The 23970-nt window shown below is 50.7% G+C and overlaps 1 protein-coding gene across 1 annotated transcript in view; it reads left to right on the plus strand.

Annotated features, from left to right (window-relative positions):
• Positions 1-17135: 17135 nt before the first annotated feature.
• LOC105809977 (bone marrow proteoglycan-like) overlaps positions 17136-23970 on the plus strand; it is a 10187-nt gene continuing 3352 nt past the window's right edge. Inside the window, exons 1-3 of the mRNA XM_012643885.1 lie at positions 17136-17193; positions 17679-17710; positions 17798-18115. Of these exons, the coding sequence (XP_012499339.1) occupies positions 17136-17193; positions 17679-17710; positions 17798-18115 (408 nt within the window). The remainder of the gene's footprint in view (positions 17194-17678; positions 17711-17797; positions 18116-23970) is intronic.

Here is a 23970-nt window from a genome sequence, read left to right on the forward strand (position 1 = left end):
TTTTTTGAGACAGAGTCTCACTTTGTTGCTTGGGCTAGAGTGCCGTGGCGTCAGCCTAGCTCACAGCAACCTCAAACTCCTGGGCTCAAGGAATCCTGCCTCAGCCTCCCAAGTAGCTGGGACTACAGGCATGTGCCACCATTCCCGGCTAATTTTTTCTATATGTATCTTTAGTCGTCCAGCTAATTTTCTTTCTATTTTTAGTAGAGATGAGGTCTTGCTCTTGCTCAGGCTGGTCTTGAACTCCTGACCTCAAATGATCCACCCATCTCGGCCTCCCAGAGTGCTAGGATTACAGGCGTGAGCCACAGTGCCCGGCCCAGGCTACTTATATTAAGTAGCCATGATTTTTTCTTAAAAACAAAACCCCAAAACCTTAATTTAACTGCCAGCCAGGACTTCCAATCAGCAAGAGAAAAATCTCAGTAGCCAAGTGGATTGATGTCACACAGACCCAAAGCAAAGACACGTGGAAGCCAGAGTGTCTCCCTGCACGTGGCCTTGGCAGACCTTGGCCCCAGGAGAGGTGATAGGAGGAGGGGTGCCACCTACTTCCGTAGGCCTGTTTGGCCCTGGAGCCCGTGTGTGCCTGGACTGTCATCCGCCGCCGGGTAAATTCCCAGGTGGAGAGTGAGGTCATCATGGCCTCAGCTACACCGCCCGGCATTTAGTGGCGGTACCAGCCACAGCCCCGGCTCTCCCTCAGTGGCACAGCCTTGGTGAGAGAACTGCAGCGAGCTTTGGGGGCAAGAGGAGCAGATGGCGGGGAGGCACGGGTCCCTGGTCCCCGCTCTGCCACAGATGCTGATGACCTTGGCCTGGCCCTTTCCTGATCTGAGCATCATTTTCCCATCTGTAAAATGAGAGTGTTTCGAGTTGAAGGTTCTTTCTGGAGCATGTCCTAGAAGGTGTTAAGAACAGTGACAGAGTCAGGCTACCCCAAGGGCCTTGGGAACCAGCTGACATGCTTGACCGATGGATTTCTGATGAACCATCTTGGGGATGTTTTCCTCTTTAATAGTTATTTACATGGGGCATTTTATAAAAAATTCTCTGGGGAATGATGTTATAGAAAAATAAAGCCTCTGTGTCTAAGACAATTACTGTTTCTACCTCTCTAGGCTTTGGGGCTGGGGTGTGTGTGTGTGTGTTTCTGAGGTCCGGAGGTTGTCCCCTTCCCCACCTCGCCCTCGCCTCCCCCCCATGAATGTGCTGGAAGAGGTGGAGGGATCTGGCTGCACCCAGAGCTGGGGCGGGAGCCATCAGACTAGGATCTACCACCTGGTCCTGGGTTGCGGGCTCAGAGACTACCTCCCAGGGAGTCCTTTCCGTTGCCTCCTCTTCCTCCCCACCCCCACACACCCCCCCAGCTGGAGGCACTAGACGGAACCAGAAGGTCACCGTTTGAGTTTCAGTTCTGCCCCTGGGCAGCTGGGCAAATCCCTTAACTGCTTGGAGTCACCATTTCCCCATCTGCAAAGTGCAGTTACTAATTTCTGCCCCTGGGGGCGATCGTGAGAATGTGAGGTGATCGCTGCTCCTGGCACGTGGTGAGAGCACTTGAACAATGGCGGTGGGGAGGAGGATGGCAGGGAGAGGGGAGGAAGGAGAGAGGGTGGGTGGGCGAGACAGGAGAATCTGGAGCACGCCAGCTGTTGTATTCCAACGAACCGAAAGAGGGACGAGGAATGGATGGGGGTGGGGAAGGGAGGGGACTGTCGCGCAGATTGGTCATTCGTTCATTCACCTGTCCAGACATTCAACAAATGTCTTTTGAGCACCTGTAACGTGTCAGGCTGGGGATGTGCAGGTGCACGAGGGTCTGAGGCACAGCGCTTCCTTCTCCCAGGGGCCTAGGAACCTGTGTCTGAAGACGGACGCCAGAGTTGAAATGGATGGGTTGGATCTTGTTCCCCTGCTCAAAAACTTTCAATGGCTCCCCTCTGCCCACAGGACAAAACCCAGACTCCAGCCTGGCATTCAAGGCTCTCAGCAGTGTGATCCCCACCTCCGTCACCTCCCACCAACAGGGCAGACCCCATCCCCATGGACCAAATGTCCTGGCCTCTGGGTCCATGTGCACACCAGTTCCTCTGCAGGGGTGGCTCACTGTGTCCCATCTCGGGGAAATCCACCGGGTCTGCTGGATCCTGCTCAAAATCCCTCTAAAAACCATTCCCTGTGCTCTCCAGCATGTCTGAGGCCCTGGCATTTGGTCGGTCACCTTCCTGGTGACCTTACCTGGGCAGTGAACTCTAGGAGGCGGAGTCTGGTGTCCCCTGGCTCTGATTAATGTGTGCTTGCCATCCACTTGGTGCCAGCTAAGGCTTTTGAATGAACGATCATTGGATGAGTGGATTCTCGTTCTGGCTTCAGAGTCAGTTGGAAGGACACAGAACCCGTGGGGGTGGGGGTGCAATGTGGTGCAGTGGGAGGATCCTTTTTAATCCCAGCTGTGTCACTGGTGTGGCCTTGGATGGGCCACTCCTCTGCATCTCAGTTTCCTTATCAGTGTGATGCAAGAAACAGACATGGCTCTCTGGGCTGTTGTAAGGGTTAGAAATTAGGTCAAGAGCCTGGCACATGGTAGGTACTGAACAGATCACAGCTAGCATTACAGATAATATGTTATAGCCGAAAAAGATGCCTAATGTCCATCGGTTGGTGAATGGGTAAATAAAATGTATCATACGATGGGTATTATTTGGCAATAAAAAGAAGTAAAGTACTGATCCATGCTACAACACTGATGAACCTTGAAAACATGTAAGTGAAAGAAGCCAGTCATGAGAGACCGTATGTAGCATGACTCCATTTATAGGTGAAATGTCCAGAACAGGCCAATCTATAGAGGCAGAAAGTCGATTAGGGACTGGCTAGCCTGGTGAGGAGGGGATGAGGAGTGACTGCTAACAGGTAAGGAGTTTCTTTTGGGGTGATGAAGATTTTCTGAAATTGATAGTGACGGTTGCACAACTTTATACTAAAAATCATTGGATTTTACACTTCACATGGGTGAATTGTATGGCGTATGAATTATATCTCAATAAAGCTGTTATTAAAAGAGAAAAGCCTGGATTGCCTAGGAAGTGCAGAGAACACTTCTATTCTGAGAGTCAGAGATGATGCGGAGGGAAGAGGGGAGTGAGCGGGAGAAGCAGGCTGAGCGCATGCACACGGCCTCATCTTCCTGCCCCGAGGGCCCTCTTCCTGCTCAGAGGGGACTAACCACGAAGCAAGCAGCCCAGGAGTTTCACAACTTTTGACTTCACTCAGCAAGAGGCTTCAAATGCAGCCCTTCCCTCCAGCTTCCAGCCTCAGCAGAGAGGAACTGGAGTCGGAGTCGAATCTGTCCCCACCGGGCCCCACGGTGCCGGGCCGGGCCTCCCATTCGGAGGACAGCACCTCCCACGTGAAGAACAGCCAACCCCATGAAATAGGAACTTTGGGTGATGATCTCCTTTAAGCCTCTTCACCCCAGGGAATTGCCCATCCGTTTACAGGTGGGGAAATTTAGGCTCACCACTCAGGGCGCCGTGGAGCTGGTGCGTAAACCAGGTCTGTCTCCTAAGGTCACATTCATTTAGACGTGACCTTTACTGTACGTGTATTTTTAGGTGAGAGAGGTACAGTTGTTATAAAATAGATCAGAAAATAAAGAGCTGCATGAAAAAGAAGCATCACTGTTAATCGCAGCACTCAGAGTTAGCTGTGGTTAACGTGTTGGCGTGTTTCCTCCCGTCGTTTGACCGGATGTGTGTGATAATTAAAATGATCGCATAAGCTTTTCTTTATGTCATCAAGTAGTCACCAAAAGCATGATTTTAAATGGCTGCTTACGCCCCGTCTTATGGCTATGCCACCCCTTATTTATCCCTGCTCACCCCACTTTTCTTTCTGCTCCCCTCTGCTGCCTGGGCAGGGGTCCCAGACAGTGAGCCAGACGGCAGCTTGGTCGGCAGACCGGAGAGCACAGATAATATTTAATAATAGATCTCAGGGGGGTGAGATGTTGTCAAGTGGGCTTATCACAAAAGAGCCGCCTTGGAATTTTCCAGAGAATGGCCTCATGTCCCCTAATCACTGTTCGTAATCTGGTGCCAACTGCTTTTTAGCTGAAGGTGCCAGCTGCCAACTGGGTACTGCCTACCTTTCTCCCCAAATTCAAAGCTTGGAGCAATGGCCCAGTGGTTATGTCCTGGAGGCCCTTTTCCTGCCAGCCCTTGGGGAATAGATGATTCCCCAGTGCTTTGGATGTGACTCTGGGGCACAGCAGCGAGTCCTTCCTCTAACATTCTTTGGGGAAGGACACCTCCCATCCAGGCTCCAAGGCACCGGCTCCAGCCCTTTGGCGATGAGGAGGTCACCGATGGGGCACATCTGGCTGCCCCTGGGCAGACTGCAGCCCACTACCGCCCACCTGGGGGCTGACTCACCCGCAGGGTGAGGAAACCCAAGATCGCAGCTTGTGTTTACACCGGCCCCTACTCCAGGGGTTTGGATTTCTTATTTATTTATTTATTTTTTTGAGACAGAGTCTCACTGTGTTGCCCGGGCTAGAGTGCCGTGGCGTCAGCCTAGCTCACAGCAACCTCAAACTCCTGGGCTCAAGCGATCCTCCTGCCTCAGCCTCTCGAGTAGCTGAGACTAAAGGCATGCGCCACTGTGCCCGGCTAATTTTTTTCTATGTATTTTTAGTTGTCCAATTAATTTATTTCTATTTTTAGTAGAGACGGGGTCTCGCTCTTGCTCAGGCTGGTTTCGAACTCCTGAGCTCAAACAATCCGCCTGCCTCGGCCTCCCAGAGAGCTAGGATTACAGGCGTGAGCCACCGCGCCCGGCCCTGATTTCTTATTTTCTAACCACAAACATCTGCTCACAGGCCGCTCAGCATTTTGCTTTGTGGGTCCAGTGTCACCTCCCAGGCCTGATGGGGGGCTAGAGAGTAGGGCGCAAGGGAAAGACTCTGGGCTTTGCAGGCGCTGGCCAGCTGTGTGACCTGGAAGAATCCCTTCACCACCCTGAGCCTCAGTTTCCTCACCTTAATGGAGATAATAAATACCACAGGCGTTTGTTGCAAGGACTTAGAAACTTGGGGGATAAAAGGCAGAAGCAGCTTGGACCCTGGAGTTGGACTGTCCAAGACCAGTTTCCAGCTGTTCCCCGCTTAAGCTCTGGGACTTAAATTCACAGAGCCTCCATTCTTTTACCTGTAAAATGGGGTAACAGTAGGAATACATTTGTAAGGATTAGGTGACTTAATGGACATCAAGCACTACACAGAGGACCTGGTGCGTAGTGAGTGATCCATATGAACCACCTGGCAGGCAGCAGGCCTGCAGTGTATAGTTGCAGATGTTGGTAACATCTGTGGTTGCCTGGGGGGAAGGCAGGGTGAGGTGTGTTCACGCTTCACTCCTGCTGGAGTCTGAAATGCCACCGCCGTAGTGCAGGATGCAAAACCACCCTGCGAGCACCTGTTCCAGCTTGTTTCTGCCTAGCAAAGAAAGCAACACAAGAGTTCTCCTTTATTACTTGGAATGAGAAAACTTCAAAGGCAAAAAGAAAAAAAAGAGACTTTCTAATTACCCAAAATCTTAAGCCAAAGTCAATGAAAAACATCAATCTTCATATTCAATTTTTGTGCTACTTTTGTTTCCCCAACAGTCAATGTAGAAAATCCAAGTGCACAGAGACGGCAAGTACTAGGGGCGGGGCTGCGTACTCCTCCCCCAGAGCGGGCTCAGACAGTGCTGGGTTTCACTCTTGCAGTTCTCAGGCTCGGTTTCCTTGAAGGAGTCCCCTAGCCTCTCAATGCCTTTGTTTCCTCACCCGAAAACTGCGGTTACAGCACCCACCTCAGAGAGTGGTGAGGATACACGAGGCTCCACCTGAAAAGTGCTTGGTCATGGCACATGGTAGGTCCTTAATTAATGGCAGCTGTTTTCATTATATATGCAAAATCACCTTACAGGCCAAGTACACTATTTAACAGTAAAAGGTTTTCTTTTCCTTGCTTGGAATGTGTCCTACCCAACTCCAAGTTAACTCCTGCAGTTCCCTCAGCTCTCAGCTCAGATACCCCTTCCTTCCTTGTTACCTAGTACAGGTTTTCATAGCACCAGGTACCGCTCCAGCATAGAGCTTGTCACAGTTGTAGTTTAGCGTATGATTGTACTATTAAAAATATTAAGGCACATCTTTCATTAGGCTGGGAACTCCATGCAGGCGGTAATTTTATCTCTTGTCCACTGTATCCGTAGAGCTTTGCATGCTGCTTGGATCAGAATGGAGGCTCAATAAATAGTACTGGACATGAGAGAGAGGGGGAGAGAGAGAGAGAGAGAGAGAGAAAGATTGATTCAACCTCCAATCCCAGCTGGGGACAGCAGAGTTATAATTCCAGGTGCTCATGACTTAGCCCTTCAGTGGTGGGAACTGTGATTTGTCCCACACGGTGATGATCACGTAGGTACATGGTGCTCAGAAATATCTCTCCTGAGGAATGACGGATGGGCTAGAGTTCTGTTTTTTGTATTTTTTTGAGACAGAGTCTCACTCTGTTGCCTGGGCTAGAGTGCCGTGGCATCAGCCTAGCTCACAGCAACCTCAAACTCCTGGGACTACAGGTATGCGCCACCATGCCCGGCTAATTTTTTCTATATATTTTTAGTTGTCTGATTAATTTCTTTCTAATTTTTAGTAGAGACGGGGTCTCGCTCTTGCTCAGGCTGGTTTCAAACTCCTGAGCTCAAATGATCCACCCGCCTCGGCCTCCCAGAGTGCTAGGATTACAGGCGTGAGCCAATACGGCCGGCCTGGGCTAGAGTTCTTTTCCAAGTTCCACCATTTTGCTAGTATGTGAAATTTGGACCATCACTTAGCTTTTGATGGAGAAAGCCTTGCTTTCTCTATTTATAAAATGGGAATTGTTTGTTTGTTGAGGGCCTGTTATGTTTCAGGCACTTAGTAGATTATTGCACTACTGCCTTTCAGTTAGTCCTCCCCAAACGCTATGAGCTGGTCATCTTTAACTTAACTCATAGATGGGCAGAAGCAGACGGGGAGATGAGGGGGCCTTGGCAGAGGTGGTCCAGCCATGGGCAGCAGAGGCAGGAATGGAGCCAAAGACTTTTCAAATCGAGGACCACAGTCTTGTGTTTCCCAAATCATCACCTGCCCCCTTACCTGTAACGGTAAGTTACATCAGAGAATGCATGCAGGTGCCTTGCCAGGGAGGCAGGAGGGGAAGAGTGCGGCGGGCTCTAGATTCAGGGCCTGGCTCTGGCACTTACCTGGCAAGTAACTTTGCCATTCTGAGCCTCAGCTTGTTGTCTATAATTTAGGATAGCAATGGCACTTGCCTCATAGAGTTGTTTAGAAGATTAAATGATACAGAGCACTTAAAATACTTAGCACATAGAAAGTACTTCCTAAATACTAGTTGCTGCTGTTGTTGTCGTTATTAAAATTCCTGCCCAAGATCTCATTTCAGGGAGCGTCTGCCCAGCTCTGTCTGCGGTGATCTTAAACAAGAATTGCTTTTCTTCATTTACTCACTTACTGGGCAAACATGAACTGAGCCCCTATCGAGTTTCCAGAACCATGCAGGACCAGAGATACACAGGTGAATGAGGTGGGGCTCCGGCTCTACTGGGGAAACAGGAAGAAGACAGCTGCAGTGAGGTGGGAGGGGGGCTGGGATAGAGAGAAGCCCGGAGTAGGCTCTGTTCCTTGTCTCTCTGGGATAGTCAAGGTGGGCTTCATGGAAGAGGTGATCCTTGTCTGAAACCTAGATGAAGAGAAGGAATAAGCACAGTGGTTAGTGAGGAAGAGGCAGTCTCAGCAGATGAAATGGCGTGTGCAAAAGCATGCAGGCCTGAGAGATCACGGAATGTTGGGGAAACAGCAGGGTGTGCGATATGGTTGGAGCAGTGTGTGTGTGTGTTTGGAGAGTTGAGGTTGTAAAACAGTAGCTCTCAACTGGGTGTGATTTTGTCCCTGGGGGGATATCTGGCAATGTCTGGAGACACTTTTGACTGTCACAACGTGGGGGAGAAGAAGGTACTACTCTCATCTTTTTGGTAGAGGACAGGGACGCTGCTAAACATCCAACAATGCACAGGACAGCCCTGTAACAAAGACGGGAACAGCCCAGAATGTCAATAGTGGCGAGGCTGACGTGACAAGGGGCCAGACCATGTGTGCCTGGGAGCAAGGAGGAGTAACTGAAAAAATCCAGTAACTGGATTTTAGAAAGCTCGTTTTGGCTGCAGGTAGACCATGCATTGGAGGTGGGCAGGGTGGTGGGACTGAAGGTGGGGAAAGTCATTTGGCAGCCACTGACGTGATCCAGGAGAAAGATGGTTAGTAGTTGACTAGGAGAGTGGCAGAGAAATGGGATTGGTGGCTGGATGAGACGGCGAAGGAAGACACTATGACTTACCCATGTGTGGGTGTCAGGGCAGGAGGGATGAAGGATGCCCCTGAGTCCTGGCTTGGGGGTCTAGGTGGAAGGTGATGATTTCTCCTGAGAAAGTGACCACAAGAAGGGGATCAGGTTTGTGTAGGGGTGTGTGTGTGTGTGTGTGTGTGTGTGTGTGTGTGTGTGTGTGTGTCTGTCTGTCTCTCAGTCTGAGATGTGTTGAATTCACATTGCTCATGGGACACCCAAGTGGAGAAGCTACTTGGGTGACCACATATGTGAGTCTGCAGCTCAGAAGGAGGCCTGGGGCTGGATATGAAGATTTTGGAGTGATCAGTATATATATTTGGTAGCTTGAGCCCTGAGAGTAGATGATATAACCCATGGAGGATGTGTAGAGTTAGGAGAGAAAGGCACCAAAAAACCAGGTGATCCCCAATATTTAACTTTCCAGAAGAAGAAGAGAAGCCCACCAGCAGAAACTGGAAAGGAATGGCCACAAGGTTGCTAAGAAAGGAGACAGTTTTTAAGAAGGAGGAAGTGAAGAGCTATCACGCACTACAGAGGTCAAGCAGGATAAGAACTGAAGAGCATCTGTTGGGTTTGGCAATTGGGTGGTCAGTAGGTACCTTGGCAAGAGCAGTTTCGGTGGAGCAACAGGAGAACAGAAACCAGATTACTATGGTGTAAGGAGTAGGAGGGGGTGGAGGAACTGGCCAGCAAGTCTGCCCTGCTTGCTGGAGGAGCTTGGCTTTGGTGCAAAGCAGAGATACCATCGCATTCATTGACTTAACCTCCAGGAAACACCAAATCATCCATGTCCTGGTTCAAATTCCAGCACTATAGGCCGTGGTTTGGCCCCTAGAAGTGCCCTCTGATGTCTCCTCTGCCTATCCTATCCTCTCTGACAGTCCTCCAGGGCCCAGATCAAGTGCCACCTCCTCAAGGAAGCCCACTCTGCCTGCCCTAGCCCTTTCTGTGACTCTGGTAGCTCTGAAGGTTTGTGTCTTTCAGTTTGTGTTAAGTTCTACACTTCTGATATGCCCTCAGTACAGTGCCCTGTCTTACTAATTGGTTCGTTCTGTTGGCCTTATTTGTCAGCCACCTTAAACCTCCCTGAGAGTGGAGACTGTCTCTGAGTACTCGCTGAGTGAATGAATAAATCAATGATCCAGAGCAAAGGGCATGGTCGAGGATTGTGTCCAAGGTGGTGAAGCTCAGAAAATACCTGTAGAGATTCATCCTCCCTAGTAATCTTTTATTGCCACTCAACAGAATTCCTCTTCCCCACCGCATAACCCATTTTACCAGAAAGGCATGTAAGCTTCTAAACCCCATTGTAAAGTTGAGTTTTCATTCTGAAAGCTCTTGTGTGTATACATGGTAAATAAATTTGTATCTTAAAAAAAAAAGAAAAGAAAAATAAAATGCCTGTAGAATTGAAACAAATGGACTTTTACTCCAACCTAAACTCAGCTAAACTTTCCCTAAGGGTCAAGTTCAAGTTAATTAGTCAATTGATTAATTAATTCAGCATGTAATTAAAAAAAAACTCCTAAGGCCAGGCACGGTGGCTCACGCCTGTAATTCTAGCCCTCTGGGAGGCCGAGGCGGGCGGATTGTTTGAGCTCAGGAGTTCGAAACCAGCCTGAGCAAGAGCGAGACCCTATCTCTACTAAAAATAGAAAGAAATTAATCGGACAACTAAAAATATATAGAAAAAATTAGCCGGGCATGGTGGCGCATGCCTGTAGTCTCAGCTACTCGGGAGGCTGAGGCAGCAGGATCGCTTGAGCCCAGGAGTTTGAGGTTGCTGTGAGCTAGGCTGACACCACGGTACTCTAGCCCGGGCAAAAGAGTGAGATTCTGTCTCAAAAAAAAAAAACAAAAAACTCCTTCTATGACCTGGGGTGAGTTCTAGGCAGTGAACAAGACAGACAAGGTCCCTGTTGTCAAGAAGTTTACTTCCTGCTGGGGGAAACAGTAAACTAGAAACCAATAAATGAACAAGCTCATTTTGGTAAATTCTCTCATGGGAATACATGGAAGGATGTGGATCGAAGTTACCAGATGAGGATGGGGGTGGCAGGTCGGCTTCTGTAGAAAGAGTTCTCAGAGAAGGCTTCTCTGAGGAGGTGACCTTTGAGCCAGTACGAAGGCTTTTGCTGGGCCACTGAAGCTGGAACCAGTATGAAAAGGGCCACTCGTTCCAGGGAGTTGGACCAGTAGACAAGAGCCTGACCATGGGGGGCCTTGCAGGCTGTGGTAACGGGTTTGGGTTAATTGCTAGACTTCGAATGGGAAGTGTGGGGACAGCAGGCTCTGATGCATGTTAGCAAACATGGTGGTGGGGCCAGCAAGGTGGCAGCAGAGATGGAGAGAAGCAGATGGATTGGGAGATACCGGAGGTGGCAGGGGGGCAGGGGAGGCACAGACTGCAAAGACATATTCCTACTAAGCTTGCTGAGTTGAGTGTTCATAGTCTCTGAGAGAGGAGGTGCCGGGAGGGGAAGGAGGGAAATCTCACTGGGGAAGTGGGAAGAACATTGAACTGGATAGCAGGGTATCTGGGTCCAGTCTGGGGCATCCTTCCACATCTGAGACATGGGTCCTGGCTCATCTCTAAGACCCCTCCCAGATCTAGCACATCAGTCATCTTGGTCTGTGTCAATTGTTGTGGCCTACGAATGGGGAAGTGTCAGGGAGCTGTTGTCAGGGCTGATTTCACAGAGCAACCGCCCAGGTCCCTATCTCCGCCTGGGATGGTGTTAGCCCTTTTGCCACCTCTTATCTGCCCCATGGGGATGTTGGCCAAGCCCAGCCTGGTAAGCAGTTGATCAGCCCCAGAAGTTTCTCCAAGGGCAGGGAGAGTCCCCTGAGCAAACGCTGGAACTAGAAGGGGCTATTTAGCTTCTCGTACTCTGAAGGAGAAGGAGGTGGGACCTCTGGCCCAAGCCTAACATCTCTTTCTGTCCATCTTACCTGCTCTGCTGTCTCTGGGTTCCTTTCCAGCAGGTCCTCAGCCTGTTCCTTTGGGACCCTTCTCTGCCAATCCCCCGACCAACTGCACCAACTATAAATTTCATCCTGGGAAGGAGACGGGACTTGAGGGCTGTATTAGTCTTCTCTGCTGCATAACAAATTGCCACTTGAAATTGAGTGACTTCAAACAACATAAACTTGTTAGCTCAAAGTACTGTAGGTCAGCTGTGTGGGCACATCTTGGCTAGGTTTTCTGCTAAGGGGCTCACAAGGCTAAAATCAAGGTGTTGGCTGGGTTGCATTCTCATCCAGAGTTCAGGGTCCTCTTCCAAGCTCATGCGGTTGTGGCAGAATTCTGCTCCTTGCTGGCTGTCGGATGGGGCTGCTCTGAGCTTCTCAGGGCTGCACACATGCCTTGCCACGTGGCCTTCTCCATTCTCAAAGCCAGCAATGGAGACTCTCCCGTGGGCTGAATCTCCCTCGTGCCTGGAATCTCTGACTTCAGAAAGAGAGCTCAGTCCCCTTTTAAGGGCTCACCTGATTGGCTCAGATGCACCCTGGGTATTCTCCCTTTCCTAAAGTCAATTGTGCCATATAATACAATGTGACCACGGGAGTAAAATCCATCCTATTTGCAGTCCCAGGGATTATGCAGTGTGTGTACACCAGAGGGTGGAGATCTTGGAGGATGTCCTCAGAGTCTGCCTGTCCCAAGGGCCAAACAGGACTCTACTGGTGAAGAAGGGTGGGAGGTCATTCTTGGCCGTGCCATATGTTGTTTCTGATTGCAGAATTCATGGTGCCTGAAGCCTATCCTGAATGCCGAATAGCGTGGCTACGTATCTGGAGCTGCAGTTTTCTGCCTTCAAGCTGCTGTGTGTTGGGAGATGGGCATGGGAGGGACATACTCAGAGTTCCTTGATATTGGACACCATTGTCAAGGTGACATCTGCTCAGTGCCTGGTGCATACATATCATATACCTTGTGCAGCAGCTCACTCTTGTGGCAGGGCAGACGCCTCAGTGCCAGGTCTGCCTCTGGACAGGTTGTAGCAGGCGCTACAGCAAGCTCTCCCACAAGCCTAAAGTTGGGATGAGCCCCTGAGGGTGACATTAGGAAAGATTAAATGCAGAGGTGACCTGTCGGGGTCCCCCAGGGGAGCACTCTTATTGAGTTGGTTGATCGAGTGTGTCTAGGGCCATCCAAGCTCTACGGCAACTTCAGGGGTAGGAAGGGGGATTCCTAAGAGTAGGGATCCTGCAACGTTGATTCAACTCTTCTTGGGAAAGAAGGAAGGTCTGAGGCTGAAGTTGAGATGTTGGGCATCAGGCCCCCTTGCTCAAATGCACCGGACTGCAAGATCTCTAGCTTTCTGCTCCCACTCAAACTCCAGGTCTACTGAGCACACTGTAGCTTGTGATGCAGGGAGAGAATGTGCTGATTAGCGGGCCCAGGCAACCACTGTGGGTTCAAGTCAACCTAAATTATGTCATTGGCACCAGAGGTAGACATCAGTCTCCTGAGAGTTTGATTAATGTGGGTCGACTCTAAAGACCCTGATCACTTCTGGGCCTAATAATATAAATAGCATTCATTTATGGAGCAATAACTGAATGCCAGCTCCTGTGCTAAATGCTGTATCAGTCAGGGATCTTAGTGGCGGGCAACAGAAACTCTCCTTGGCTAATATGAGTAGAAAAATGAATTTATTGAAAGGAAATGGGATGGTTCATAAAATTGCAGGAAGGACCAGAGAACCAGATATGGGGCCAAAACCAGGCTGCAGAACGGGTCTAGGGAGGATCCCACTGCTGCTGCTGAGATGCAGGCCCTGTGGCTGGCACCGAGCATGATGTAGGGCTCGGACCCTGGGCCCATCCTCTAGCACGGTGGGCACTGCAGTCCCAGGAACTTGAGCTCATCATCACCACCACAAGAGAAAAGTCTTCTTGGCCCCCATGTTTTTGGTCACCTGCTCCAGGTTGAAAGCCTGGAATGGATGTTTCTCTTTGATAGAGCCTAGTTGTATGCCTTAGCTACAAAGGAGGCTGGGAATCTATTTGGCACTTTGTCTTCAACAGTGAGATGTGCATCCCCCACCAAGATCTTTAGAAAGAAGAATCCCAGAAACCGCAGGAAGGGGTGAGGCGGCCAGGCAGCTCACAGCTAGTCTGCTACCTACGCCTTGTCTCATTTGTCCCTCTCACCATCCAGTGGGGTAAGTATTGTTACCTCCACTTTATAAATGGTGATAATGAGGTACAGAGAGGTTAAGGAACTTGTCCAGGGTCACACAGCTATTAAGTGGTATACCCAGTCACCCTGAGTCTGACTCAGACTGTCTGACTCCGGAACCCACACTCTCAGCCACTGCGCTGTACCCGCCCCCCAAAGGTTGATGAAATGGAATTTCCAGGGTCACTAAACTGTGAATTTCAGACCCTGGATTCTGTAACCTAAAAGAGAGACTTCGCTCCCAGGTGGGGGTGCCAGAGTAGCCAACCGGCTTCCAAGAATTGGCCCCATCTCGCCACTTTCTGAGTATCGTAGCTCTGCCCAGAGCACCGAGTGGTCCTGCAGGGAGGGCCTGGGGATGGGAGTGAGCAGAGCCCAGCTCACAGCATCTGTCTGGGCTCTGTTTGAGTATTCTCTTAGTTCCTCCTTCTGTCTTTTTCAATCAGTGGCGACAAGGGAAGGCTATCTCCATCCTTGGCTCACGATGGGATGCATCCTTCCCCCCTTTTCCTACCTTTTCCCACCCCACACCTTTGCTCACGCTGTTCCTTCTACCTGGAGAGCCTGTGTCCTTCCCTCCTATTCACACCTTTCCATCCAGACAGTTCTCAGGGAGCTTTTTCTGCCCTCCTTTTCTGTGGGTGGATCTCCTTCCGAATTGGCGGAGAGTGCTTCCTAGCTTGGGTCTTAACCCTTCTCCTCCTGTTTCACCTGGATTTGTCTCACCTTATGAACAGATAGTAAGCACATTGAGGACAAGAACCATGCCTCCCTCTGATTTTGTCTCCACCTGGACAGCATTGTTTTTGATACAGAGCAAGTATATGGGAGGGGAGAGAAGTTTGGGCCAGAGAGAACCGAGTTTGAATCCCACTTCTGAGCAAATGACTTAACCATTCATTTATTCACTCAATGGATAATGATTGAGAACCTACTATGTGCCAGGCCCTGTACCAGGCACCAAGGATGGGCTGGTGAATGAAGCATCTTGGCCTCTGTCGTCATGGAGTGTATCATCTAGGGAGAGAGATGCATGTTAATCCATTAACCAGATAATTTCACAAAAAAGGCAAAACAACTACCTGCCATAAGGACAAACCCTGGAGCTACAAAAGGGCCCATGGCAGGGAGCTGCTCCAGTGTGGGCAGTGGGAGTGGGGACAGGTCACAAGCCACCCTGAGCCTTAGTTTCCTCACCTGGAAAATGGAGGTAGCAGTCACCACGCTCACTTGGTATTTTTAGAGGATTAAATAAGATAATACTTGGGCCGGGGCGCAGTGGCTCACGCCTGTAATCCTAGCTCTCTGGGATGCTGAGGCGGGCGGATTGTTTGAGCTCAGGAGTTCGAAACCAGCCTGAGCAAGAGCGAGACCCCGTCTCTACTAAAAATACAAAGAAATTAATTGGACAACTAAAAATATATAGAAAAAATTAGCCAGGCATGGTGGCGCATGCCTGTAGTCCCAGCTACTCGGGAGGCTGAGGCAGGAGGATCGCTTGAGCCCAGGAGTTTGAGGTTGCTGTGAGCTAGGCTGACGCCACGGCACTCACTCTAGCCCGGGCAACAGAGTGAGACTCTGTCTCAAAAAAAAAAAAAAAGAAAGATAATACTTGCCATGCACAGCAGTTAAAAATGCGCAGGAAGTGTTACCATAATGAAGGCTGGTAAGTTGGCCACCTGAGCGGGCAAGTCGGGAGGGAAAGGGGTGAGGCACACGTGAGCATTTGCTGTGCTTGGAGAGCCCCGGGACAGTGAGTCCCAGACCCGTTTTCCATCAGAATCATCTGGGAAACTTACAAAGCGTAGACATCTGCCCTCCACTCTAGACCTATTGGCCAATCTGAATTTCCCAGGGTGGGATCTGTGTATTTTATAAATCTTTAATAAGGTGTCTTCCAAAATTACAGATTTAGCACACATTTATCATAACCATGGAAAAATGCAAAGTTATAAAAAGAAGGAAAACAACAACTTCCCTCAGCTCCCTTCTCCCTCCTCCCTTGCTCCTGGAGGAGCCAGGGTCAACTGTCTGGTGCGAATCATTTTTGGCGTTTCAGCTCTATCAACAGTCGTATAAAGGAAGCTCAAAGGTAAGCACTTACGTGGGGTTTTCTCTTTGTAAAACTATCCTCATACAAATGTTTTCCTCTGTATCTTGCTTTCCCCCCACTCCATAACGTAGCAGACCCCTCGCTTCAGGTTTATAGATACAGGTTCAGCTCTTCTTTTCATAGCTATAGAATGTTCTGTAGAACAGATGGGACACATTGTATTCATGGCCCAGTTCACTGTCCACATCGTTTTCATTTCTACAAACAGTCAAGTAATTTTGTACGAGTTTTCTTACTTATAGGTGCTTTTCAGTGTCCAAAGAGTGAAATGGATCATATGTGAATTTTAATCCTAATAGATATTGACAGATTCATTCCCGAAATGTCTGTGGCAATTCACATCCCTACCGGTAAAGCAGGAAATACGTGTATTTTGGAAAAACTCCCTAACAGATTCTGAAGTGCAGCCCGGGGTAAGAACCATTGACCCAGGGCAGTTCCAGATGGCCCCAGGGTCCTGGAAGGGGTGTCAGGAGAGAACACGGCAGTGAATGAATGAGTGGGCTCCCAGGGGAAACGAAGAAATGGTTCTTTTCAGCCTTCCCATCTCCTTCCCCTCTGCGGCAAACCCTCCTGGGTGGACAGAATTTCCTCCAACGCCTCATACGCCTCATACGTATCAACGTGTTTGTGAGATGGAATAAAGGAGGCCTGAGCTCTGAGGATTCCCAAAGACCCAAGGGCGGCTTCTGGGCAGGTGAGTGCTTTCTCTGATGAGGTGGAGCTGACTTCAGTGGTGGTGATGGCTCGGTCTCCTGGGAGGTGCCTGGCTTTGGCTGACAGGTTCTGGAGGGTTGGCATGTCTGCACGTGGCTTTCAGGTTACAGCTGCCAGCAGGGCAGCACGTCTCATCCTCTGCCTTGCACATTCCTTTGAGGTACGTGAAAGCTCTCCTTGGCTGGAAAAGGCAGGTGGTGGTGGAGGGGAGGGGAATGTGTGGCTTTTTGAGCTTTGAGGAGGGGACACATTTTCTAAGTGCTGTGTGTTCCTAGGAAGGCCAACAACCATTGCTCCTCCTTCCTGTCTTGTATCATAGACTCTGAGGGAACTATTAAGTACAAACAAGTACGCATCGTACTCCCTCCTTCACCTCCAGGCCTGCAGGAAAGCCAGCCTCGGCCACTTCATTCTATTCCGGAAGAGGTCCCTGCATCCCGGGTCCTGGAGCGTCCAGGGCTGGGCTCAGCACGAGCTTTTCTGGGCCATCCTGATTTCTATTCATGCCTTCTTTTTCTGCACCTCACTCCCACAGTCCCCTAACAGTGTGGCTGCAATGTGTGTGTGTGTGTCCATGTGTGCGTGTGTGCGTGTGTGTGTGTGTGTGTGTGTGTGTGTGTTTCAAGGACAAACTGTGTTCTCCATTGTAGGACGAAGCCAAGATGAAACTCCCCCTACTTCTGGCTCTTCTATTTGGGGCAGTTTCTGCTCTTCATCTGAGTAAGTGTTCTTTGCCTTCAGTCTTTGCTCCTCTATTTTGTTCCTTTCTATAGTAGACGGGGTCAGAGTCACATACCCACCCCCTTCTCTGATCATCCCCTATTTCAGAATCTCTGAACATCTCAAAGGATACGGACCCTATGGCCAGGAGTTGAAAGGACTCCTCAGGGCCTCTGTTATGTCTGCGGTCTTGGTTCTACTGTGACATTCCCAATTTTGTCCTTTCTACGTGATGCTAATGATGGTCACAATAACAATGGCTTCCTTTCCCTTTGAGCTTACTGAATGCACGGCTCTAAGCATTTTCTGTGCATTATCTCCTTTAACCCTGTAGCATCCCCGTGAGGTCGGTAGTGTTGTATACTCATTTCACCAATGAAGAAATGAAGCTAATAAATGAAGCAACTTTGCTCTTAACCACCTTGACCTTGCAGGGGAGGTTGGGTTCTCCCCGTGGAGACTTTGTTCCAGGTTCCTTTTTCCAGGCGGCGTTGAGCCCTCTGGTGCCCAGAGCAAGGCAGGCAGGAGCTGTCCGTGGCTTTGGGAAGAACAGGGCAAGATGTGAACATGTGAAGGAAGGACATGTGGCTTTTCTTCCTGCCAGGAGCTAAAACTACCCAACTTTGAGAGCACCTTGGAAGCCAAGACCCTGCCCCAGGATGGGGAGATGCCAGAACAGGGGGCCGAGGAGGCCCCTCCTGGGGAGACAGCGCTGTTGGAGACAGAGGAGGAGGCGAGCTGTGGCAGGGAAGATTCCCTGGAAGACGAGGGGGCTGTGGAGTCGGCCTCAGCCCTGGATGCGGTGGACAAGGACCTTCAGCGTCCTAAGGAAGAGGATGCAATAAAACTCGTGGGCAGCCCTGGGTGCAAGACCTGCCGCTTCCTCGTGGCGATGGCTGTCAGGAATTTTAATCATGCTCAGGTGAGTGGTCTGCGGCTGAGGCTGAGGCCTGGGGCCAGGGGATGTGGGGATGTGTCTCCAGCCTTCATATCGCTGATTCTTTTCCCCACTGAGGGCCCTGGGAGTGTCAGCAGAAGCTGAGCCCCACAGAGGTATTGGGGTGAGAGGGAAGGGCCATATGGAAACAAACAGAAGTTGCATTTTGGTCTCCAGCCTTCAGATGGCTGTAGCAGGGGAGGGTGGGCATGAATTTGGGAGACTCAGAGACCCAAGACGTTGGTCATGTGAATTCGTGTGGGAGGGACACTCCATTCTTCCCCTTTTATCCTGCCCTGCAGTTAACTTGCCAGAGGTGCTACCGGGGCACCCTGGCCTCCATCCGCAGCTACAGCTTTAATTTATGAATCCACCGCCCGCCCGCTCATTCAACCAGGGTCAAGTCTGGAGCGGAGGCGTGGCCACAGGCTGGGTAAGCGCTAAGTGGGGGGCACCTCCTGACCCCAGGAAGTGCTCAACTTGCTGCAGATGTGCCTGTGTTTCTCCTCTACGATCCCCTGCGGGCTTGGGGATAGGTGGACACCTGGGTGAGACACCGAGGGGGCTGCGTAAGCTTTGGGAAGCGCCAGGATTTAGAATCAGGAGGTTTGGGTCCCAGCTCCTCTCTGCCTCTGACTATCTACGTAACTTAGGCAAGACCACAGGCCTGTTTCCTCATCTCTAGGATGGGTTGGCAGCCCCGCCCTGCCTCTTGTCAGGGCTAGAAGGATGAGCATGTCCACGGGATGCATAGAACGTGATGGTGGTGATTGCTGTGGATCAATATTTCAGATGACCAGGACAGTGTCCGTCATGGTCCAGTAGGCAAGGGCCCCTGGAGGAGGTGGTGGGGACAGGGCCAGCTCTGCCTTTCTGCCTTTCCTTTGTGCCTTCCCCAGCCCACCTCTTCCCCTCCTGCCTTCCCCAGGGCCCCTGCACACATTTGCACTGGGTTGACCGCAGCTGCTGGAACTTTGCGTACTGGGCTCTCAGCCAGCCCTCGGTCTTCAGTGGCAGATGTGTGTCCACGTATACCGGAGGTGAGGTGGGCTGGGGATGAACCGGGGGAAGGCCCCACGGAAGAGGCACTAGGAAGAGCCTGACCCTTTTCGGGAGAGGCTTCCTGGGTCTTTAGACTCCATCTCCGCCGAGGTGTGGAGACGGACAAGGGGAAGACCTTCCTGAGGGCAGAGCAGGGGTGGACAAGAGGCTGAAGGTATCTTCCTGCTCTGCCTTCGCAGGAGGCCAGTGGAGTCTGTCTGACTGCAACGCGTGCCTCCCCTTCTGTTCCTACTGAGCTGGTTCTAGCTGGGAGTCCAGAGCTGCTTCCTCCTGGGCAGCCGCCTCCCTTCCCCTGCCTGCTGCCCCTCCCTCCACCTCCCTTCAATAAAATTGCTTTATTAAAATGATTTATTTTCTTCTCTGATCATTGATCCATTCTGCTTACCCTCACCCTTGACCTTTCTGCCTTGTCCCTCCCGACGACGACGACACACCTTTCAGAGAAAGGGTGGGAAGTTACCACTCCTCGAGGAGAATGAAGGGTGGAGTGGGGTCTATGGAGCCTTTTGGAGACAGAGGAATGGGCTCCGGAGCTCTCCTCGTAGAACATCCAATTTCCGGGCACCTGTGTAGCAGGTGTTACCAGGATCCCATCCATACCTTTCAGTCCTTTCAAGGGTTTAGGTGGATTCCTGAGCGCCTGTATTTGTATCTCCATGTCTGAGGGCCTTTTCTCTCTCTCCCCTGCCCCAGAAGTGTGGTTGGTTTGACATGCAAGGAAATTTACATGTCCCTGGGGACAAGTCACAACTCTCAGGAGTGAGTGTTTAGGTACCCCAGTCCCTTGCCTCCCCAGTGGAATGAATCTGACATGTGCTGGGCACCCTCCCCCAGGGTTTCCCCATGAGATTAAACTCCAGCGACCTGTTGAGGGAGTGGACTTAAGCACACATTTTATTGGCTGACTTCCCTTCCCTGTATGAATTCTCTGCTCCCTCCTAGGGTCTCTGCAACTTCCAAATAAACTACTTGCACTCAAATCCTTGTCTCTGCTTCTGTGGAAACCCCATATAAGACAACTTGCCATGCGTCAGACTCTAAATGAGGCCAGGGGATATGACAAGACAGTACCCGGCATTCAGGAACACATAGTTGTTTGTAACATAAACACAACAACATCGACTGGTTGTTACCACTCACAGAGCACTCACAATGTATCCCCTGCCCTGGCAGGCACCGTACACAGACGGCATCATGTGATCAATAATTACTATCCCCATTTTACAGAACCAGGTTCAGAAAGTCACGCCCTGTTAAAAGACTTGTGCAAGACTGAATATCTCCGTTTGACCAGTGCTGGGATGTGACTCTATCTGCTCCAAAGCATGTTCCTTTAACCCTGATGCCTCCACGGCTGGAAGTCTCTGGCGTACTGTTTGCATTTATGTTTAGAAGGGTTTCAAACTCTGCCTCTCATCCCAAGATTCATTCCAGCCCCACGGTATGCAGAAGGTGGGCCGTGGCATCTTGAGAGGCAGTGTGGTGTGAGGTATAATGAAATCACAAGCTTCCGAGCAGCCCCCTGTGTCTCGGTCTTCCCATCTGTAAACTGAGGTTACTGACAGGGCCTGCTTCTAACGAGATCAGCGTGAGTAAAGCTTTCAGAACAGCACCCGGCACGGGGGCCACCCTCAACACCGTTGGCACCATTGGCTAGATTGTCTGGGGTAACACGTCTGAGTGTATCAAAGAAAGCAAGGACTGGGGAGTCAGGCAGACCAGGGTCCAAGGTACCACTTGTGTAGTACCACCACTGTACCATCGTGCAGACTTGGGCATTTAATCTCCCGGAGCTTTTGTAGTACATATGTAAATGAGATACAGCAATACCAAATTTGTAGGATGACTTTTAAGGATTAAGTAGGATAATGAATATAAAAACCTTCATGAAGAATCATGTCTGGTCCATGGTGGACCTTCAAAAATGTTATTTCTGATTTTAAATCAGACAGAAATTATTGTGGCCACTGACACGGTCGTTGGCATCCTTGGAATGTCTTTGCCCAGGGTTTGTGTGCAAAGGAAACAGGGTCAACTGAGAGAGGGAATGGTCTGTTGGGGAAGGAGGGAGGTTAGGGGAGGCTGAGGAGCGGCAGCTGTAGGGTGGAGGAGGAGCTGGAAGACCTGGGTTTAGGCCTGTCTCTGACTTGCTGTGTGATCTCGAGCAACTTGTTCAAACTCTCTGAGATACCATTTCCTCATCTGTAAAAGGAGACATGTGTAAAGCATATAGCGGCGCTGGCTCGCAAGAGTGGCAGCCTTATTGATCAGCCCAACCACCAAGTGAAACGGTGCCCCTGGCCCGGGCCCCTGGATGGGGAAGAATGACCCTCACCTAATGGAAGAGGGCTTCCATTAGGGAGGTCTCAAGCTTGAAATCTGGAAACTGAGTTTTTGGGCCCAGGAATTGGCTAATCCTCCCACCGTCAGGTAGATAAAGGATCTGGTCCGTTGGGCCAGAGAGATAAGTGATCAAGGCCGTTACTCTGCAATCAGGCCCAGCAGGGACCTCTGACTGACTTGTGCATTTGTGGGTCCCTTGGGAGAGCAGAGGACAAGAAGGACTCCAGGCCTTGCCACCCTCTGGGCTACTTGTCCCTTCTGTCAGGAGCCCCGGAGGGCTGGGCTGGAATACAGGGGTCTGATATGCTCTTCCCGAGTTGAGTCCTCCACCCCGGCAAGTCCGCTGGCTCCTGGCAGAGAGATCCGGGAAGTTCAAGTCTCATCACTTGCTGGCCTCTCTTTAAACTGCAGTACATTTGGCTAGAGTTTGATTGGTTAAAATTCTGATATTTTGTTCATCATAGTTGTTTTGCATTAATTTCGATCTTTAAGAAAGATTGCATTCAAATATTATTTATCTTGAATAGTGAATTTCTTAGTACCCCCTTAAATTTTGCCTCACTGGCCTCATCCTAGCCCTGAGCCTCTGGTGGTGACGGGGGAGATGGGAGGTGAGCGGGGAGGGGAAGGGAGTCTACAGAGTGTCTGAGACCCTGCAGGAAGCTTTTCGTTACAGCTGCTGCCTCGTTGCCAGCCCTGAAGATATGCCTTGAGGTTGGACAAGGTGGCACATTCTACACCAGTGACCCTCAGCCAGGGTCATTTTGCTCCCCTGAGGACATCTGGAAACGTGTGGAGATGTTTTTGATTGTCCTAATGGAGGGAGGTGCCACTAACATGTAGTGGGTAGAGACAGGGGGTGTTGTTAAACCTTCTGCCACCCCCAGGACAGCCCCCCACAACAGAAAGTTACTTGACCCCAAGTATTCATAGTATGAAGGTTGAGAAACCTGGATCTAGATTCATAGCACAAAAGAAAGAGCACAGGTTTTCCACGCACTAAAGGTGAGAAAGACAGGGAGAGAGAGAAAGAGAGCTAAAAAGACTTAGAAATTCTAGTTCCTTCACTTCCTGTGCAACCTTGGCAAGTTGCTTTCCCTCTCTGAATGCCATTTTGGGGTGGTGGTGAGTGAAGATGAAGGTCAGGGATACAGCACCCAGTGTGGATAGCCCTCGGGAAGGCTGAGGCTTCCCCTTGCCTCTGGTGGGGTGCCCTGGAGCTGATGGCCCACCTATTCACACCTGTTAAGACGAAGGGTTGGCTCCCACGTGCTTCCTCTCACCCCCTCCCGGTCTCCGCCAGCTCCCTGGGATCTCCACCTCACTGCCCGGGGTACTGACAGTCAGTGGGATGCTGCTCTTGAAATTAAGGCGTATTGTTCAGACCGGGGCACCTTCGGGGCACTAATAATAATCGAGCCTGAACAATAGGTGTAACATCTGGGGCCTTCTTAGGCAAACCGGGTGTGCGGGCACCATGCAGGGCAGGAGGCCCCAGGAGGCAGGTCCCTGTGGTTCCAGTAGAGAGCAGGGCCCAGGGTGGGAAGACTGAGCAAACTTTGTTATCAGATCCACTGCCCCTCACCCTGGCCTGGGGTAATCATCCTACTTCCCCAAAATCCCAGTATAAGGGCTGCTTCTGGGGGCCTGCTGCCAGAGACACCGAGAGTGGAGGCCTCAGACTCTTGAGAGGTGAGTTCTCTCCTGGCTGCCCCAGGAGGAAGGGTCTATCTAGGGCCTGGGAGGAAGCAGCACCCTATATGGCAAACACCTAGGAGGCCTGTCCTTAGGGCCATGCTGGCCGCTGTCCTTCCTCCTCCTCCTTCCCTAGCATGAGCGAAATCAGCCCTGACCCTGAGCAGACCTGTCCCTGCAGGGACAGGGGTCTGAGCTGAGTGTGGTTCCAGGGAGAAATGATGGAGCTCTGAGGACAAAGGGACTTTTGTACCTGAGTTCCCCTCCCTCATTCTTTTTCCACATTCTCCAGCTCAGGATCTGTTCACTGGAGGAGGAGAAAACAATCCAGTTTGCTCTTTAATCAAGTGATTAAACGCTGCGTCTACACTGTGTGCCAGGGCTGTGCCAGACACACAAGGACGGCCCGGAGAAGGAAGGTGGAGCTGTGTTCTCGCACAAGACCGAGTAGATATGAAACACCCCCTGCTCCTGCTCCTTGTCCTGCTGGGGACGGTGTCTGCTCTTCATCTGGGTAAGTCCTCTCTTTCCCCTCTCATCCCTCTTTCTTATGTGCCTTCTTGCTCTCACGGGGCCAGGGCCATAGCCCCCTCCCTTCAGCTGCCCCAGTTCATTGCTGGTAAGATTTCTCATGGCCTTAGAACCATGACCCAAACTTTCAGAAGGAAGACCCACCCACCTGTTAAGATGAAGGCCTGGTGACCACTCCAGGCTTCTCACATGTGCTTCCTCTCACCCCC

This window comes from Propithecus coquereli, unplaced genomic scaffold, assembly GCF_000956105.1.
Source record: "Propithecus coquereli isolate 6110/MARCELLA unplaced genomic scaffold, Pcoq_1.0 Scaffold202, whole genome shotgun sequence".
Lineage (NCBI taxonomy): Eukaryota > Metazoa > Chordata > Mammalia > Primates > Indriidae > Propithecus > Propithecus coquereli.